General features: G+C 39.1%; 1 protein-coding gene across 1 annotated transcript in view; it reads left to right on the top strand.

Moving 5' to 3' along the window:
• ASXL3 (ASXL transcriptional regulator 3) overlaps nucleotides 1-21,567 on the top strand; it is a gene marked incomplete at its 5' end in the record, with an annotated part of 126,974 nt that overhangs the window by 71,293 nt on the left and 34,114 nt on the right. The window contains 3 exons of the mRNA XM_082015318.1: nucleotides 7,552-7,669; nucleotides 8,612-8,731; nucleotides 13,249-13,412. Of these exons, the coding sequence (XP_081871444.1) occupies nucleotides 7,552-7,669; nucleotides 8,612-8,731; nucleotides 13,249-13,412 (402 nt within the window). The remainder of the gene's footprint in view (nucleotides 1-7,551; nucleotides 7,670-8,611; nucleotides 8,732-13,248; nucleotides 13,413-21,567) is intronic.

The following is a 21,567-nucleotide window of genomic DNA, read 5'->3' as shown; positions in this document are numbered from 1 at the left end:
AACTATGGCAGGGAGACTGCATAATGGGGAAAAGAAGCTGGAAGAGCAAGAGTTCCAGCAGGAGCTCTTCAGGGAGTACATGCATTGCCCGAAGGCAGGCTGCACGGTATGTCCCTCTAAAGGTCCCTATGCATAGGCAGCATGTACCAGCTGCTCAACACAGTGCTTTGGTAAGATGCAAGACAATGTTTATGAGACTTTCTTCTGGGTCATGCCAATGGTCCTCAGCCCTTACCTGTGATGGAAAGAAAGGGACAGAATTCACACAATCCCTGTATTCTTTTTGTACCACTTTTTAGTAACTAGCTCCCAATTGATGGGGTATTCTGCTTGTTTGTTTTTCCTCTGGGGTTGTTTGCACAGCATGCTTTTTGCAGTGCTTCTGCATGTTTTCTGTTTTAATAAATGTATTTTCCAGAATTTCTTGTTCTGAGAAATAACTAAGAAATTTAAAGCAACTTTAGAACAGTACCGTGTTGAGTGTAGTTGCCCCTCTACCTCACTATAGGACCGTGTCCCTCACTTAAAATATGTCCTGGCATGAACGTTACCTTTGGTTAAATCTACCACTGCTACGTAGTGGAATCTCTTTCCAAAATATAGGTCAAAAGCATTCTCTTTGTTCTGTTCTGTAGATGCAGTTGCTTGTCCCAAGTCTCAGACAACCAAGCTGATGATAGTGGCCTAGTTCTTAAGCATTGCACTTGTCTGATAATGTTTTCCTTTAAGTAACCTGGGGAACTATTTAAGAAGGATTGGTCATTGCTAGTGTATTAATGACAAATATCAGCACTGGAGATGAGAGTCCCAGTCAAGCTTTTCCGATGATGTTACATGATTTCTCCGTATAGTGGCAGCGGATGTCTAAGTGAATGTCTTCTTCTGGGCCATATGAAAAGAACAACTTTTGATTTTAATAGTTGATAACATGAAATTATAGCCAGGTGAAAATGAATCATGCCTTGATTTTGAAGTGCATCCTAGAAATGGTTGGCCTTCTCAGGGAAAGACAGGAGTTGGAACAGCTCACAACTCTTCAGAGCTCTAGGAAGCCTTCCTACAAAACGCTGACAAGCGGTTACATACAAATGCCGTTCCAGTAACTGTTGGGCAGGTCCCCAGAAGGCTGTATGCTCAGGGGGTGTGTGCATGTGGCAGAACCCAAGCTGAAACAGGATGTCTGGCAGAAAGGCATTACACTGCAACTGCTTACATTGGTGCAATGTAAATTTGTGCATCTGTTTCTCTGAGAGGTAATACAACAAAATGTTTTTAGTACTCTAGCCCTGAAGTCCCCAGTATATGCTTTGAACCCTGTGCAGAGTATGTGTGCAAATTTGACCTAATGGAAAGTGTTCATTACTGTTTTAAGATTTTGTGTTGACTTTGCTATGTTTATTTTAGTTTGTTTTGAAACTGCTTTCTACACACTGTTTTCTTACCTATATGTGCTTTGTTGTGCCAAAAAACAGATTTCCCCATGAAGCACTTTTCAGCTGCTAGATATTATTAGTTTAATACTACACAAACAATTTAAAAAAAGAACCAACACTCTTCTCTTTGGAAAGAAAAAGTGTCACTGAGTCAATGCATATGCCATCATCATTCCCATTCACATGCAAGTTAGAACAGACGTTGAACGCATCACATGGTTTTTTGTCCTTCTCTTGTTTCTTTGGTTGGGAAAGCAACAAAAATGTTTACTTTTCAGTCTATCATGATCTGCAGCAACTGTAGCTGTGAATGCATTATTGTAATCCTAGAAAAGAGAGTGCTGGCTTGCAGGTGTACAGACATGCACATAAATGCACACATCTCTCTGTCTCTGCACCACAAATGTCCAAGCACTTTAATTCAATGTTGGTTAACATACAGATAAATGTTCAGTTGTTAATGTGTACTGTAGTGGTACAGAAAAACCCTGACCACTGCTGGGACCTAAAGAACAAACAGACAGCAAGAAATTATTTTTGTTCCAAATACAAATGTAAGTGTCATAGGGTAGGAGGATGGCATGGGATAAGAATAGATGCTTATTTGAGAAGTTACTAGCAGAGTTTGAAAATAAACCTTAGGTCTCCAAACTTCCAGCCTGGTGTTCTACCGCTATTCTTCATCTCCAAATGATCGTTTGTGTACACTTGGCACCAGTACTGTAATTTTTGGTGTACAAGTCTGGTTGTCAGTAAATTAATTTGCTTTATGCTTTAGAAATGGCACTTTGTACTTTGTAGCTGTTTCCATAAGACAGCTTTGTTATTGTTTTAATCTCATGTTTGCATGGTTATAACTGAGGACTTTTAATGTATGTTTAATATAAGAAGTAGTGGCATCCTGAAAATAATAATGTGTTTATTCTTTGTGATTTGTGGTGCTTACTGTTTTAACTGCTCTGTGTATCCCTGAAACAGGTTGCCACTGAGAAATTTTAATTTAATGGAGACATGGTAATTAAAGGGTGTCTTAATTTTACTAACAAAATGAGGGTGAGAGAGAGGACAAAGACTGAATTTTATGGTGGTGTTAAGTGAATCAGTGATGAACTATAGATGTGTTTCATCTTTCCGGATTTGGGATCCATGACCATGATGTAGAGCTGTTATTTTGTGCAGTAGACTTTCTCAGTGTATCATAGCTTGTGTTTTTCACATGGCGGAATGGAAGACTTCTATAGCTTTACATTTCTGATCCATAATGTGTGAAATTTCAAAGGTTATGTTTCATGATATGAGTTTCAGAATGTAGACTTGACATTTATGGAACAAATAGAAATCTGGGACAATGTTGCTTAATGCAACCAAGTGTTACGTATCTTTGTTGTTAATAAGGTAATTTTTAACATTCTCAGCATGTCATGCATTTAAGCTAAAATGAAAGTAGCTTTCTGCATTAATGGATTATCTGTATGATGCATTTTTTCATTCTGAGCAGAAAAGATGTCGAAAAGAAAAAAAATTTTAAAATATCCTGAGCAGCAGTAAAATGAGAGCACAGAGCTTGACATTTTGCTTCTGGTGCTCTTTTGGGGACGTATGTTTCCCCTCTCTCCAGCTACCTTTTAGTTTATTGTTTCCTTTCATTCCTCCTTCAAAGATGACTTTATTAGTTTTTACTAAAGAGAGTCAACCATTTTGTCACATGGATGAAGAAGTCTTTCCTGTGTTAAGATCAACTAAATATGAAATGATTATTCTTAAGAACAGATAATGGTATTCATGAAACCTCCAACACACTGCTATACTCCAGCAGGGGCATAAAATCCCTGAAAAAGAGGAGACTTGTTCTTGTCACCTCTTTATAGTAAACTGCTTGGAATTAGATGACTGTTAATTGCATGGTGTTTTTCTTTTGCCATCTATCTTCAGAGTTTGTGTTTTCTTAATACTCATCTTTTTACGTTATTTTGAGTTCTTTGGATGAAAATTGATTAATATGTTACTATAAGATTTTGGCAATAAAAATAATTTCATTAAACAAATTAATTATTCCAAGCCCTGTATAATGACCATGGCAGTGTTACTCAACAGATGGTCACAGGTTCATTTTTATGAATGGGAATATTGGGAATTCTCCATACTCATTATGTGCGAGAGATTCACAGATGTCCTTTGCAAGTCTGCTTGTGAAAGGCTGAATGTAAGTACTATATTTTGGTTGTGACTTAAGAGAGCTTTTAATGTTTAACTTGTATACCACATTAACTTGCATTTTCTTTTTCTCCTTTTTTATTTATGTGCTGTACAGATAGGAGGGTAGTAATGTTTTACAGAATACTTCAGCGGTGATCAGTTCTAGGAATTTACAACTTGCAGCTTTTTTAACTCAAGCATTTAGCACAAAATTATTGAATACATTTGAAGTATAAACATGGAGTCTCATTAAAGAAAAATACACTTTATGTAAGCTATCATATGTGCTGTATGTATTTCTCTACTTTCCATAGTAAAAATGACACCTTATCATTTGGTAGAATCATCATCTCTCTTCTTGCAGATCTGTAGGAAGCACAGCTAGGAGGTTATATATCTGTAAATATGGATCAGATGCAAAAGGCTGTGTCAGTAAAAGATGCCAATGTAGTTTGTGTTAGTTACTCTTTCTGTATCTACAGTGAGATCTGGAACCATTTTTCTTTGGAATACGTTATAAAATTTCTCATTTTCTTCAGTGCTAGTTACAAATTTGACTCATCTACTTTGTGTTTATTCCCTTTACCAGAAGAGCAAAAACTAGAGATTTATGTGGTCATGGTTACTAGGAAAGCACTAAATTAACTTGGTGCACTAAAAGATCAATATTGTAAAGCGTTTGGTATATGTTTCACTTTGGGTAATCCCATTGACTTCCCAGCTAAATAGAATTAATCTTGGGGTACAAGATTCTTGTCTTACCCTACAATAGTCTTGTATCCTAAAATTAATATCCTTCAGGCTAAGTGTAGAGAAGTTATATCTTTGTCCTCAGCAGAGACTGCAGAGAGTGTCCTTGGTTTATACTTAACTCTTTCTGGTGTTTGGCTTTACTAGTAACTAGGCATCAGTTGGCAGTTTCTCCCTCTGCTGGGTTGCCCCTTGTGTTGTTTTGCAAAGACTTGTCTATCGAAAATTTCAGACCCTGCAGCTTTAAATTCAAAGGATAATTTAACACAAAATTGTTGTGATTAGCTGGGAATAGTATGTCCCACTAAATAGGGTGACTGAGCAAAATCTCAGCCATCTCTTTACCCTGCACATCAATTGGTAGATTATTTACTTAATATTTTTGCACCCTTCTTTCCTGTCTTGTATCTTTCATTTGACGAAAGAAAAGATAGAGAGGCATAGGGAAGATTGTTCATTTATTCTCTGGGCACAGCGTAATTCATTGGCACTTTGTGTTAAAACTTTGACTTGGATTTTGACGTCCACATGGCTTTAATTTTTTTCCATTCTACAACCTATCTTTTAGGCGTCCACATGTATGTAGCTTTACTGTCAGCTTAAGTTATCCCATACAGACTGATTTCCAAACTCAACTGCGGGCCCTGCGTCGTGATCGGTTCCTTGTGTTGTGAAAGTGGAGAAGATGGGGGAGGGACTGGCAGTGAAAAATGAATGTTAGGGAAAAAGAAACCCTGAAAAGCAAATGTGTGTGAAAGGGAAATGGAGTCTTTAAGGGTTGTGCTTGATCCTCACATGCTGAGGTGCTTAGCCTGTGGCACAGAAGTGGGCTATGCCTCAAAGTAAATAGTTCTGGTAGCAACAATTGCCTGCTCCCAGCTGTTCCCCACTCTTGTGGCTGAGTGTCCTGGCAGTGCTGGGATGAGCTGTGCTGTCTTGCATTAGTGCTCTGTGAGCATGGGGTGGCCTGCTGCCCCTTGGAAGTGCCAGATCAGTTGCATAAATGTGTGCTTAAGGTCCTCAAGTGGCCTTCCTGTAACACAAAAGAAGGTAAGTGGTGCACCTGAGAAGGATTGGGTACCGCTGCCCTCGCTCCAGCAGCGCGCGTCACCTAAGGTGTACGAACGCTGCCTACCAGTCATTGACGGAGGATACGCTGCTGCTTAATTTCTCTCATTTGTGGGAGTTCAGTCTAAAGCATTGGAAAATCAACTGTGAGGATTTACAAAGAATCTACCTTTGTCACAGTGGCTGTATAAATCTTTAAAATGTTTTTTTCTTACGGATTCTGGCAACAAGGCTATGGTCCCTTGTAAAGGTGGAAATTATCTTGAAAGGTCAGGAGGAGGCTGGAGGAGATCATGGGCCACTGTTTGGGATCTTACTTATTTGTCAGGGAGGATGACACTGAGGATGGGTATCTCTTTGCTCTTCAGGCAAATCAGGCTGTAGGGCACAACAGTGCAAAGTTTGGGTTGCGGTTATATTGGTATGCTGTTGGCACAGAATTTGGCTGTCTTTTCAGTTAATTTTTAGTGGACTATTTGTTACTGTCTCAGTGGTATTACTATTAAATAAGGATCACCTAGTTTGACACTTAGCTTGGCAGGACTGCACTGAGGGTAATTTTTGGAATTTTGGGAAATTTTTGAGAAATGTTAACATTTTGGAATTTTCTGTCCACAAGTCTGGCTGTGCTTGCTCAATACCAGTATGAATTTTCTGTCACAAAGTGTGTGAAGTATAGACTGGTCTTCATGGCTTTGTGCTTGCTTCTTTGGTTCAGTGCAGATCTGACCAGCTTACTCTCTTTGTTTGGTTTGAAGTGTTCTGATTCGCTTTTTATTGCAGAGTGCTTATGTGTCTTTTAAGAAGTGTACTATAAAAGGGGTTAATCGATGAAATAGCTTTTGTGTGGCTTGGTGTATTTTATGTTGTATAGTGTGTTATTTAGAGGAATAGAGTGATATCGATTTCTTCCTTTTTTTTCCTGAGATTTTTTTTTTTAATTTAGCTATGTGAACATTTTAGAAAGATATTACAGATTAGTTGAAGTTACAGACTTAAACCTTATAAGGCATCAGTCATTCACGCTCATAAACCTACATGGATAATTCATATCAAATATGTTCCTTGTTGATACAGTATTACTTTAATAAATTCCCCCCCCCAAGATCATAACACAAATCACAGTTATAAAAAGAGAGTGCACAGCAAGATTGGCAAAAAATAGACAGGAGGATAGGAGAGATCTGTATTAAGCCCAGCCCATTCTGATTAATTGCAGAATTTTAATGCTTGCAAATGTATTAATTGGCAAGTATTCATATTTGTATGTTTTGAGATCTTTTGAAGCAGATATCATTTTCCATATAAAACAGTCTGACAGGTATTTGCTATTTCTAATCTTTAATATCTTTAAATATTTTGTATTACATTATCAACCCTGTATTTGATCCATTTATGGAACACAAAGGACTCCCATTTATAGAGATTTATTCTTGTATCATTTTTCCCCAGATTTGCCAGAACACCATCATGTTCGTGTTCTGAAGGTTAATGCCCAAAGTCAAGCAGACAGAAGCCAAGTGCTGCAAGGTTTCCAAGATTAGGACTGATTCCCTTCACAAAAATAAATGATTCCTGCCATGTTCAGTGATTTTGTGCAGCACTACTCACGGCTGAGTGAGTGCATCAATACTGTAGTCCTTACATGCTGTACATACTGATGACACTCTGTGTTAACTTGATTGACTGAGCAGTATACTGGAGAGGATGCACCTGCGAGAGATGTGCAGACATATATATTTTTATTCTGGTTTTGAAACATTTATTTTACTTTTTTTTTACTTGGAAGTCTTAGTTTCACATTCCATGGGTTATCATGTTGTGCTGTTAAGGTAGAGGAAACAGTTATGTGCTTCTTTGTTCTCAAAACTGTAGTGGAAAATGATCTATGGTGCATCTTCTTTCTCTTTATAACCAAAAGCCTGATTTTATATTTTAAAGGAAAATGACATAAAGGGGACGAGTGTGAAGTCTGGCAAGTCAGTAGCTATGTAAATTATGCTTATTTTAAGAGATTCAGTTTAATGGTAGAGAAATGTCTCATGTAATTCACTTACAAACCTTATTTTTTGTTACATATTTATGTTTTGTTATCGTCTTGTAGGCTTTAAGACAACAGCAGAAAAGAAGAAATGGAGTCTCAATGATGGTAAACAAGACTGTTCCTCGTGTTGTTTTGACACCATTAAAGGTGTCTGATGAGCAGTCGGATTCACCTTCAGGTAAATAGCTAAAGGACCGTTTGGAAGATCAGCTCTAGTCACAGAGCCGTCCTCTGAACCAGCTGTGTAGCATACAGAATTTGGGACTGCTGAAATAATGTTTGCACTTGGTGGCTTTGTTTAATGTCTTTATTTCCTTATCAAATCTGATATCTCAAGGAGGGAGATTTTTCTTTAATAAAGAACTGAAAGCACACAGTAAAATGACAATTGGTAATAGTAGCAGCTTTAAAGGAATGCGAAGTAACATTTTGTTTGGGTCTGTAACTCCAATGGAGGACCACATGCTGGTTTTCAATACCATTGCGGGGAGGGGGGGGAAGGCAAGCTACTCTGTGAATGTGAATTTGTGTCTCATTTCAGCATTGCAATACTTGGATCTTTTTGTTAGCTTTTCTTCTTCTGGTACCATGCTTATCACTGCAGCATAACCTTGACCTTTAGTTCTGGTGGTGAAGTTGCTTCATTTTAAGACATTTCTATGTTTAACACAGATTAAGAGATGTCTATGTTTAACACAGATTGACAATTTTATTTCCAGGCATATCTCTTTTATAATAAATGTTTTTTCAGAAAGAAATAATCTTTTTTACCTTTAGATTGCTTTACTGCCCCATAACTTAAGGTTAAAATATTTTAAAAGATATCTCTTGGGCATTATAGGAAAACGTTATTTTTATTAGATCAGTGAACATTTTTATTGACTTCAGCGTTCAGTAAACTTTAGTTTTCAGCACTTAATTGATTTATTGTCCTTTTACTTCCATTTCCTCTGATGATGAGGAATCATATTGTGACCAAAAAGGTGTATTGCCTTTCAGCAAGTAGATGTCAATTTTTTTAAAATCTATTTTTGTTTTGTTTACAATGTAGGGGCTGCTGGGGGGATTGTTGGTACAAGTGCATCAGTATCATGTTTGGGGGGTTTTATTTTTCCCTAAGGTTCTGAATCTAAAAATGGTGAAGCAGATGGTTCTGATAAAGAGATGAAAAATGGGCAAAAGTCTCCAACTGGAAAACAAACAAACCAGCACTTAAAGAGGTTAAAAAAATCTGGCTTAGGTGAGTAGGAGTAAAATAAATAATCTTACTTGCTATTGTAATACTGATATTTTTCTAAACTCTGTGTTCTTTTTAAAAGTTTTATTTTTCCGATTTATCTGTCCCTTTTTCAAACTCAGCGGCTGACCCTTTCTCAAGAAGGCATCTTTCTTTCTGGCTACCTGGAAAATCCATGGGCAATTCTTTTTCTCCCAGAATGCTTTTCTGTAGTTGCTTTTTAAAGTTTGACAGACCTAAGCAACTGTAGATAAGAGAAGTCGTTTAGCAAATTAGCTTCTGATTACTCCGTTATGATTTTTGGGGGGATGGGGGTGGATGTAGCAAATACTCTTTCTTCCTGGTAAATTTGCTTGCAGTCTAATATGCATTTATTCCCAAACATAATAGCATATTTGCTTACATACCTGACCTATTAGAAGTTAAACCTCTTTTCTTCACTTGCATTATTCTACGTTGTACAGAGATTTGCCATATAATTTTTGGTTGATGCTCTTTCTTGGGTTTATTTGTTTCTTCACTTGGATCCTTAATTATTTTGAAGCTACATCTCTTGAGGTGGTAGATACAGTTTCTGGTTTTATTTTCTGTGTTTTTTAGCAAGTTCCATGGATGATGATCTGTAATTAATGAAGAATTTTCTCTGAAGAGATGCTAAGAGTAAATTCTCAGTATCTCCGTGTGATAGGCAGATTTTCCTGCTCTGCATGAAATATAATTGGAAATGTTCCCTAAGGAGCAGAAAATGTACTGTTCACTAAGACTCTTGTCTCGGCTAAAGTAAAGTAGAATAATTACATAACCATTTCTTTATCTTTACAGGGGACTTTTTGCATTCAGCAGACTGCTGAATCACTTAGAGAAGTATTTTTCAATGTGGCCATATTGGAAAAGTTAGCAAACAAGCTTTTTGTAGTGGCTGGATCATCCTAAAAATTATTTGATGCCTGTCTTTGAGGTGATAAGACTGTTCTTTATTAGTGATCCGACCTAGTCCTATTTTTGTATATATGTATATGATTCTGTAAAATAGCTTGAAGGTACTTTACTTTCTAGATATCGTAGGTTGGTTGTTAAATATGCTGTTGCTAGTTCTGGTGAACTGTTTCCTGAAAGCCTTATTGTATCACAACCTCCCATGAAAATGTATTTTGTTTTCATATATGATCTTCCTGCCGAGTATTCATCAGTCTCAGATGGATAGCTAGTTCTCTATGTTGATCAAATGGCATTATTCAAAACCGAAAATAGTCCTTCAGTATTGCAACTTTTGCTATGCAAAGATACGTTCAAATTTAGATGATTTGCTGTAACTTTCCTCTAGATTTAGGACTGAGGTACATAATTTCATATATACATTCCTCTGTTGGCCCATGATGTCAAATGTAGAGTGAATTAATTAGATTTTTTTGTGGATTTCAGAAAAAATCCTCTTGCCTTTTGGGACACTACACTTGGTATGCGGGGAACTTCGTGTAAGGTTCAAGGGTTTCTGTTCTTGTACCTGTTGAAATGTTTCTCTTATGACATAATATTTCTTGGGATACTGACAGAACAGTTGTTGACCACCTTTGAGAATAGGTCCAGTGTCCTGTGTAGTGCACAGTTCGGTTCCAGGCATTGTTTGATTGTCTGAAACTCTGCTGATCTGCCCAGCATTCACTGCATATTGTGTTTGGTAGGCTTTCTAAGCTCCATTAAATATGATGACTTTTCCTCCCTTTAGTTAACTGATTCTGGCAACTATGTGATTTCTATCCTTTTTTATTTTTATACTTTGATGTAGAACATTGGTGCTCCCATCCTTTTCATAGTTAATTCTCTATGTTGGAGACTAATACCTTCTTTTTGGACACTGTAAGCTTGAGTTTCTCTCTTGTCTTTCAGGTTCTATTTGTGATCTGGGCAGTGATCCCCTCAAACTCTGGTCGCAGCAATATAAGGATTCAGAATGTCTTTCTCTGTGGAAAACAATACAAAAAACATTGGCATGTGTTTTGTCATAAATTCCTCTCACAGTTACAATTCGCTATGCAGTAGTGGCATATTCTTTTTATATTCCCACAGAACTACTACTTTCCATGCTACTCCCAAATACTTCACTAAATCTGATTACAAACTTGAGACCTGCAATAAACATCCTAAATTAGCCATGGGAAGGGTGCAGGAGAGAGAATTTGTTGTAGTTCTGAACAGATTTGGTTTTTTTAAAGCATGGCTATGCTGGGCATCCACAGTGAGGTATTGACCTAGGAATAATATACATATTTCTTCCTTAAGTTTGATAAAACCTTCATAGTAGCCAGTAAGTGGCAGCAGGTCAAATAAATCAGAAAATGTGTGACCAAGGCACACAGAATTCGGTTTGACTTTCTGATACAGTCTTGGGCTTTTCACACTATTAAAATACCTGCCACTGAAGGATGTTACTGACTTTACAGTCATATATCTTCTTTTAGTTTAGATCATCTCTATGTGTATGTCTTTGCATAGGATATGAAGGGTCAGCTGGGGAAAATGTTACTCCAATTTGGAGTCACTTAGAATATGGGGATTTGTATTCTGTATTGATTAAAGAAAAGGGTATACATACAGGCATTAAAATCAGATACATCATACTACTTGTGTTACAGTAGGGGACTGTGTTCTTTTTGCATTTATATTGAGTGGGTGGAACAGATGGTGAGGACAGTTTATTGTGATGCATTCATGAAAATGAGCACTTCTTCCATACAGTTGTCCTCTAGAACAGGGCGTTCGTTAGTAATGGAGTCTTTGCTGTACTGAAATACAGTATGTTGGAAATACATGTTGGAAAAGGTTATCTTGTGCTGAGTGCAAAATAATCCTTGTATCCTTCAGTTAGTATTGTCTGCTGAAAAGCAAAAGGAAATTGCAGCAATGTTGTTTAGGAGGCTGTGGATGAAGGGGAACTTTCCCCGTTTACAAATCTGCTGCTTTTTCTTTCATTTGTACATTGTGTGAGTGATGTTATAGCCTTTCAGGGGAGACCGCTATAGGCTTTCCAAGCAATCTAAAGCATAATTGCATTATTTTTATTAATGTTACTGTTAAGTAGTTGTAGCATGAGTAGTTGAGAAGTTCCTAATAATCAGTATGCCCAAATTCCCCCATTTGTAAAACATATTTATTCTTCTTAATGTGTCAGCTGTAATTCTTGCTGAGAGGTCCTATGTGAATGCTAAATGCCTTCATTGCTCATAGTAGTGGAATATTCTTTTCAGTTGCTTTTTTAGAGATTCTGTTGGAGTTTGTGTATGATTTAGTTAAGACCCTTTTTGTAAATCTTTGAAATATTTGAAAGTCCAACAGATCAAAACCTGGAGGAGTTTCCTGGGAGGGGTTGGAAGCTTCAGAGTTTCTCCAGCCCCCTGGACTCCCCATTTCTTCTATTTCCATATTGAGTATTATACAATGTTAAGACTGAGAGGAAAAAAGGATTGTAGCAGGATGTATATACCCTGAAGCAGGTTGTAGTAATTGCTCTTTAAGGAGCTTTAAAAAGCATCTTTTAAATATTATCATAGAAATAATAAAAAATTAGAACAGATGGGACCTACAGTGGTCATCTAATTTGTTTGTCAGTCATAGGACAAAATCAGTTATATACCTGTCATTTCTGACAGGTATTTGGCTAACATATTCTTAAAGATTTCCACTGCTGGAGACTGTAATGCCTCCCTATGGATCTAATCCAGTGTCTCCTTGTCCTTGATGGTTGAAATACTTCTGACTGTGCAAGGGTTTAAGCTCGTTACCTTGCTATCCACTGCGGACACTAAGAAGACATGGTTTTTCACCCCTGTGCATCATCCATTTATGCATTTCCCCTTCCTTCTGCGGACTCTTTATCTTACTCATTCCTGGGTTTGTATTTTTCCTCACAGACCCTGTTTTCTAAACCTCTGATAATTCCTGCTGCTGCCTTCTGTGTGTTGATCATTTTAGGTCATAGGTTCTTATGAAAATTCTGAAAAATGCATGTTTTCAGAAACTAATTTAACGCCTTGAATAGTCTCATCTCTATGATCACTGTCTATTCACAGAGGCAGTTTTTAGCAGGTGCTGTGGGACAAGTTATGTAGGCCATAGTGCACTGCAGATGTGGAGCATGGTGAAAGAGAAGCTCTGCAATGATTGATTCACATCAGCCTCGTCAAGCAGCCTTTTGCTTGGAAATGGATGCTTATAATTATGTTGATGATATGACAAGAAAATTTTCTCCTGCTGCTGAGTTGAGTTGGTCTCTTGAGCTGGAAATAAGAATATGTCAGCTGTGATGTTGACTGGGACATGGATCCTGTAAGAGCTCAAGAGAAAAATACAGGGAATGTAAAAGAAGCTGTTAAGACACCTAGAAAAGGCTATGTTACCCTTCTCAGAGTACCGTTTCTTTGGAGCTTACTGTGTTGTACAATAAAAGCTAAAAACGTGATAAGAATCATTCTTACTTTCTTCCTTTGTTTATGTTTAAAGTTATTTCTGTTTATTTACTCCAGGACATTTGAAATGGACCAAAGCTGAGGATATTGACATAGAAACACCAGGATCTATTCTAGTGAACACTAACCTGAGGGCTTTAATAAATAAACACACCTTTGCTTCTTTACCTCAGCATTTTCAACAATACCTCCTGCTTTTGCTTCCAGAAGTAGACAGGCAGGTAAGTAGCATCATGCAATATTTCTTTCTTTAATAAGAGTTTTTTTGCAGTGTGTTTGCATAGGCTGGTTTGATTGACTAGGAATTGTTCCAGGAAAGAATAAGAAGAAAATTTCCATACTTTCTTAGGTAAAGCTGTTAGATGTAGAATGACTGTAAAGTTTATCTAAGCATCAACCTGCTTCTGCTTCCTTTCTTTCTGAAAACTGTGCAGCTCCTGCTGCTTTCTGAAACTGGCCAGCAGATCTTCCAAACTTGGCAAATCTCTTAATTACCTTTTCTACCTATGGTGTTGAAGATAAACTTCTAACCTTCAAGACTTTGTTTACGTTGAGTCTCTTTTCATCTGTGACCTTCCTGGGCACTCTGACAGCAATGTCCAGGTCAATATTAGTTCTGTCAGCTCCTTCTCCTCCTCACCTTTTACACATGCCTACATGTGCATCTGCTCAGCTCCAGTGCGCTGAATCCATTCATTCACACCCTTTGTAAGGAAGTTGCTGTTCAAAGGTGATGGCTGTAGGCTTATATGGGTTGTTAATCAGTTCTGTTGAGAATGATTTGGGGAGTAACAGGGTGGAAATAAAAATTCAATTTCATGTTGTTTCCTACAATGTTTGGTCCTTCCTGCACTTGTTGGTCAAATTGCAGGCTTCTTAGAGGAAGAAAAAAATCTTTCCAGCATGTCTAGCAGTTAAAATAACAAAGAGAACCCCAAACAATTTCATTTATGCACTTGCCTCAGTTCCTGATTTAAACACTTGCCAATTTCAACGGGGAATACTCATGTACTTAATTCAGACACATTAACTTACCCAAATAGGGGTATATATATATTTTTTGCAGATGGTCAGTATCCCTCTTTTTATGTAATAACTAGAGAATGCAGGTCACGTAAATGACTGTTTAAAACCTGCATCTTAAATCAGTATGTTAAATGCCATGGTTTCATTTCTTAAACTAGTAGTAGTTAGTGTCTACCACAGTAACACAGGGTGCAATGTGAGACAAAAAGAGAAAGAACAATTGCATTGATGTACATTAACTCAGCCTCTTATCAAATTAGATACCGTATGTTGTGGTCTAAAATCAAGCACTTTCATAATGGACTATTTAAAAAGAATGTTAAAACCAGAGCCATAGGAGAGACAATGTAAATGTATTTATTCTCAAGCTCCCACAAGGCAGTCAAAGTCAGTATTGACAAATTTTGAGAGAACTGTTTTCCCTGCTATAAAACAGATTTTAACGTAGTGCTCAGTAAATGTTTTCACGATAGTTTTGATTTTTTTTTTTTCTCTTTCTAGTTAATATACCAGAAGAGATTAAAAAAAAAATCTGTTAGGTAAAATCGTGTTTTCTCTCCAACCATCAAAGATCCCAGTATTCATGAATTACATTTCAAGTAGAGGGGTCTTCTTTTAGAAGTTTCTTACCTTAAAATTTATTTTTAAAAATGACGGCTCTAGAACTGACAAGCCATTTACCTTCTTATCAGGGTTCTTACAGCAGAGTTTTTGGCAAGAAAATCAAGAGACTATTTGTTGAATTTAATCTAGTTAAAAGCAATGCATTTCTTTTTAATTTTTATTTCAGAAAGCATTCACATAATGCATACATTGCAGGTGTTACTTCAAAGGCCTAACACTACAAAATTGGACACCATTACATTGCAAGTGAACTAGTCACAAAAAAGCAGTTGTCATGAGACATATACAGGTGTCCTTCTGTCTGCCATCTTCTCACAGCATTCTGTAGGTGTGTGTAGCATACCATGTTTTAATGTGCATTTGGAAGGCAGGAGCCTCCATTCGCCTCTGGAAGATTTATAGAAATGTTTGGCCTCTAAGTGTGATAGTTTGAGGATTGTTTTCTGAGTGAAATAGCCCCAAATCCCAATTTTGCATAGGTCTTAGTAGAGAAAGAATTGCGTCCCTTTTTGTGGTATCTGAGACTATGTCCTTTGCTATGCCTCCAGAGTAGCATCCCAGATAAAGATTGATAAAAGCAATTGAACTGATACTCTTTTCCTTTCTGTGGCAAGTGGAAAATGCCAGTGTAGTCCTGAAGGATCAAATGAGAGAGAGACAGAATTCCAGCCAGGGAGCTCTGGTGAGAGTCTCTGGGGTTGGTCACGCCGACTGGACAAGGCAAGGGTATTCAGTCTTCCTCTTTTATCTCTACTTGTCTTAATCAAATCACAGAATCACTAAGGTTGGAAAGGACCTTCAAGATCATCAAGTCCAACCATTAATCCAGTGCCACCATGATCCCTAAACCATGTCCTGAAGCACCACATCCACACGTTTTTTGAACACTTCCAGAAATCGCGACTCCACCACCTCCCCGGGCAGCCTGTTCCAATGCTTGACCATCCTCTTGGTGAACAAATTTTTCCTAATATCCAATCTAAACCTCCCCTGGCGTAACTTGAGGCCATTTCCTCTCGTCCTATCGCTGGTTACTTGGGAGAAGAGACCAACACCCACGTCGCCACAACCCCCTTTCAGGTAGTTGTAGAGAGCGATAAGGTCTCCCCTCAGCCTCCTTTTCTTCAGACTAAACAACCCCAGTTCCCTCAGCCGCTCCTCATAAGACTTGTGCTCCAGACCCCTCACCAGCTTTGTTGCCCTTCTTTGGACACACTCGAGCACCTCAGCATCCTTCTTGTAGTGAGGGGCCCAAAACTGAACACAGGGTTCGAGGTGCGGCCTCACCAGTGCCAAGTACAGGGGCACAATCACTTCCCTACTCCTGCTGGCCACACTAGTTCTGATACAGGCCAGGATGCTGTTGGCCTTCTTGGCCACCTGGGCACACTGCCAGCTCCTGTTCAGCCGGCTGTCAACCAGCACCCCCAGGTTGTTTTCTGCCGGGCAGCTCTCCAGCCACTCTTCCCCAAGCCTGTAGCGTTGCATGGGGTTGTTGTGACCCAAGTGCAGGACCTGGCACTTGGCCTTGTTAAACATCATACAGTTGACCTCTGCCCATCGATCCAGCCTATCCAGATCCCTCCGCAGGGCCTTCCTGCCCTCCACCAGATCCACACACCCACGCAGTTTGGTGTCATCTGCAAACTTACTGAGGGAGCACTCGATCCCCTCATCCAGATCATCAATAAAGATACTGAACAAGACTGGCCCCAGAACCGAGCCCTGGGGAACACCGCTTGTGACCGGCCGCCAGCCAGATTTAACGCCATTCACCACAACTCTTTGGGCTCGGCCATCCAGCCAGTTCTTTACCCAGCAAAGAGTAACCTTGTCTAAGCCACGAGCCGCCAGGGAGAATGCTGTGGGAGACGCTGTCAAAGGCTTTACTGAAGTCCAGGTAGACAACGTCCACAGCCTTCCCCTCATCCACTAGGTGGGTCACCTGGTCATAGAAAGAGATCAAGTTGGTAAAGCAAGACCTGCCTTTCATGTACCTGTGTTGGCTGGGCCTGATCCCTTGGTTGTCCTGCACGTGCCCTCTGAGCACGCTCAAGATGAACCTCTCCATAACCTTCCCCATATGGAGATCAGGCTGACAGGCCTCTAGTTCCCGGGATCCTCCTTCCGGCCCTTCTTGTAGATGGGTGTCACATTGGCAAGCCTCCAGTCTTCTGGGACCTCCCCTGTTAACCAGGACTGCTGATAAATGATGGAGAGTGGCTTGGTAAGCTCCTCCGCCAGCTCTCTCAGTACTCTCAGGTGGATCCCATCAGGTCCCATAGACTTGTGGGTGTCCAGGTGGCTTAACATGTCCTTAACTGCTTCCTCCTGGATTATGGGCAGGTTATTGTGCTCTCCATCCCCATCTTCCAGCTCAGGGGGCTGATTACCCTGTGGCTACCTGGACTGGCTATTAAAGACTGAGGCAAAGAAGGCATTAAGTACCTCAACCTTGTCCTCGTCCTTGGAGACAATGTTCCCCGCCGTATCCAGTAAGGGATGGAGATTCTCCTTGCCTCTCTTTTTGTTGTTAATATATTTGTAGAAGCATTTTTTATTATCCTTTGCAACTGTGGCCAGACTGAGCTCTAGCTGGGCTTTTGCCTTTCTAATTTTGTCCCGGCTTGACCTAACAAGATCCTTGTACTCTTCGTGAGTTGCCTGCCCCTTCTTCCAGAGGTGATAAACTCTCCTCTTTTCCCTGAGTCCCAGCAAAATCTCCTTGTTCAGCCAGGCCGGTCGCCTTCCCCGCCAGCTCTTCTTGCGGCACATGGGGACTGTTTGCTCCTGTGCCTTTAAGATTTCCTTCTTGAAGACTGTCCAGCCTTCCTGTCCCTTCAGGACTGTCTCCCAAGGGACTCTCTCAACCAGTGACCTGAACAGGCCAAAGTCTGCCCTCCGGAAGTCCATGGTAGCAGTTTTGCTGACGCCTCTCCTTACTTTGCTCACAACTGAGAATTCTATCATGTCACGGTCGCTAAGCCCAAGACGGCCTCCGACCACCACATGTCTCACCAGTCCTTCTCTGTTTGTTAACAGCAGGTCCAGCAAGGCACCTCCCCTGGTGGGCTCACTTACCAGCTGTGTCAGGAAGTTATCCTCCACACACTCCAGAAACCTCCCAGATTGCTTCCTCTCTGCCGTGTTATATTTCCAACAGATGTCCAGTAGGTTGAAGTCCCCCACAAGAACAAGGGCCAGCAAATGCGAGACTTCGGCCAGTTGCTTATAGAATGTCTCATCTGTCTCTTCGTCCTGGTTGGGTGATCTGTAACAGACTCCCAGCAGGATATCTGCCTCATTGGCCTTCCCCCTTATCCTTACCCATAAGCACTTGACTTGGTCTTCACAATAATTGATTTCTATGCAATCAAAACACTAAATGGGACATCAGGCAAGCAAAAATCATGTAAGCTTTGAGTTAGCCGCCCATCCCTGAGGGTTCAGTTTTGTTGTTTTATATTGCCCTTTTCTTGTTTTGCCTGAGAACTCCTATTCCTGCTTTTCTGGCTCTGAAGTGTTTCCTCGCTGTGCACTGCTCTGCAGTTGGCTGCTGCTGTCTTCCCCGGAGAAAGCTGCATTTCTGTGTTGTTGTGTGGATATAGTATGTGAAGTGCTGTAATGAATGGCACTATAAAAATGTAATAGAGTTATGCTATTTGTGTATATATAGTGATCTGTGAAATAAATTACTAATGAAGTGCAGTCTCATTTAGGCTTTATTACTGCTCCACATAGAAAAACCCTATGATGAATGATCCTTTGTCATTTCTGTCATAAACACCATTTTTCTGGGCGGTATAACTCCTCCTCCTTAAATCGTACTGAGCTGAAACTTGTCATGCATGTGTCAGTTTGAATAAGCATTTTTAGAAACCATTAGTTAAGGGAGTTGAGGTTTTCTCTTCTTTTCTGTGTAAATGTTTATTATAAATAAATGACTTCTCCCTCAACCCTGGTTAGTCTAATATGTTCGAAAAAAGTTCAGGGCCAAGTCAGGAGCTTCATGAGTTGCATTTTCTGTTTTTTCATTTGTTTTCAAGTTTTGTGGTTGCTATGAGGGAGCCATGGAAGCCCTTGGAACAAAGTGCCTTTGGAAAGATATCCCAGAGTGGAATAAGTTGAGAACAGCTCTGCTGATGTTGATGCTGTCATTTTTCCTACTCCTGCTAGACTTTTGATAAAATGTGAGTGTAGGAACAGTGCCTTTTTTTTTTTTCTTAGGAAAAGATTAATTGTATCATCAGTTATTCACACTTGAAATTGATCTCAGCTTGTTGATTAGTTTAAATTTTATTTCAGTAGCAATGAGGCCAGTGTGTTATTTTCTGTATTCCAAAATGAAATTGGAGCAAGTTGGAAGTTACGGTAGATGTGTTTTATCAAGGATTGATATGCTGTCATTCGAGTTTGGAGTGAAATGTACGAACATTGTTCAAAGAAGCAGCCATGACCCAGACTTGTCTATTTATGCTCAAAAATGTTGCATCACTGGATACTGGTAGCCTCATGTCTGAAATTTGAACATCCAGTTTTTCAGCTCTTTGTTAATCTATGTGGAGTCAAAGGCTCAAAAACCTTAAAGCTCAGCTGATACAGAAGCCTGTTGGGTGATCCCCCAGGAGACCTAGATGACTGAACTGGCAATAAAGAAAGCATGTAGGTGTAGAAACTACATGGAAAGCAAAGCCTCTGCACAAAAGATTCCAGTTGTCATAAATCCCAGCAAAATATTTTTCTTTTCAGCTCTAATTAGAACATTCTGCAGCTGAAGAACAATGGAATTCTCATCAAAGAAATAGCTGCTTCTAATATTAATACATCAAGTTGATAATTACGTGTACCAGAAGCCTTCCTGACCACCTCTCAGCAAATACTCATCTTCAAAGCAGGAAGTTTCTGTCTGTATCTAGATTGCTATGCTGTATCAGTGCCTCTTTAAATATTAATTAAACAACGTATGTTTGCAAGGATGAGTAACAGGTCTGTATGACAGGTTGCTGAAAAGGAATGGCAGCTGGCAATATCTTGTCTACACCAGCTTTTCTTGTTGCTGCTACTGGAGAGTCAAATTCCTGCTGTTAACACTGGGGTATGGGCAAAAGGAAGGCAAATACACCCGTGTAGTAAGCTTCCAAGAAGAGAAGTGCTACCTTGTCTGAATAGTAGCAGAAAGCTTAAGTGATTTTACTCATCCTTAGAGAGCGAAACAAAATGTTCTTTCCTGAATGCTCTGAAAAAAATGTGTCTTTCCAGACTTGACAAATGCTTAACAGCTTTCTGATCTTGGAGAATTTAACTCCCTGTCCTGTATTTTCTCTTCTGGTAATATTGGGTTCTTCTGAGCCTCTTGTGGTTTGCACCTGCCCTGCCCTTTCACAGAGGATGGAAATTTCCTCCTGCAAAAACACCCAGGAAGGATCTCAATGCCTCCTCTGACCTGTGTGTTAGGTTGCAGTGCCATTTTTATCTGACCAAACCTACTCATGAAGAGCATTTAAAACAGTAGAGGATATCCTAGTAAAAATGATATCTTGTCTTAGCTTTACTTGTTTTATGAAAGAAGTTTAGCAGTCTTTTATTTTATTTTCTGAATCAATCTACAATTTCTAGATAGTCAAGGTAGTTACTTAAATTCAAAATTCTAAACTTAAATATTCTTAAGGAAATACTTAAGCCATGTAATATTGCGGAAGTGCCTGTGAATATTTCAGGTCTATAGTAAGCCAATCTACTAAAAAGAAAAACATGATGTACAAATCAGGAGGTTCTAAAATGGGTCAAAACCCACCTTAATCTCTTGCTTTTAATTTCTAAATCAGTGAATCCCACTATAATAACTGCCTCTTGGGTCAGTGCCAGTATTGTTGTTATGTAATAACATTACAGCATCCTGTCATTTTAAGGTCAGCACAGGTTCTGTGTTTCTGTCTTGGCTTACTCAATTTAGGTTGATGCTGGGACTTCCAGGTTGATTATATCACCTTGCAAAGATTCCCTCTCACCTTGCACTGAAAAAAGGCACCAGTTGATGTCAGTTAGTGATTTTCTCTGTTCTGTTTAAAATAGTTAGAAGTAATTTTGGGGAGGTTATCTACAGAATCCCATTTCAAAAACTCTTTGCTTTCATGTAGTATGAATCAGCTTAATATCTGTTCCTACCATTTGAGAAATGATGACAGAAGGTAACTGTTGTTTTTGATGTGCACAAATTAGTCCTAGTCCCAAGCACATCAGTTTGAGTTCTGCAGTGGAGAGAGGGTGATGAATAATAGACAAAATTTTTACGCTTGTAAATGACAAGGAGAGTGGTCTAGTACCTGCCATTCTGACACTTTATAATCAAAAGAATAAAATAAATACTATTTAGTATATGTCCTTACTGTATATTAGTTTTATTTTAAAAGAGAGTAAGCGAAGCTTTGTTTTCACAGTTTCTTCCTTGTAGCAATGTAACCATCTTCCTGTTTGCCTCCTTAACTTCATCAGTACTTGAGGATTGTATCTGCCATTGGACTTTCCCAGCATTTTCTTTATAAAACATCAAACTGCAGAAATTAGTCCTGTGTGTATTATTTTTCCCAGGTCTGTTTTATGTTTCTCTCCATGGAATTATTGTGTAGGAGTAGCTAAATGGTTACCTTATTTTACTTAGCGGTCTTTTCTGCTAATACTGCAACCTTTTAGCTGTCCTTTTCAATTCTCTATCATCAGTAGCTTTCA

The sequence above is a fragment of the Phaethon aethereus genome (assembly GCF_964289735.1).
Source record: "Phaethon aethereus genome assembly, chromosome: 2".
In the NCBI taxonomy this organism is placed as follows: Eukaryota; Metazoa; Chordata; class Aves; order Phaethontiformes; family Phaethontidae; genus Phaethon; species Phaethon aethereus.
Note: the sequence above shows the minus strand (reverse complement) of the source record. Positions and strands in the feature narration are given on the sequence as shown.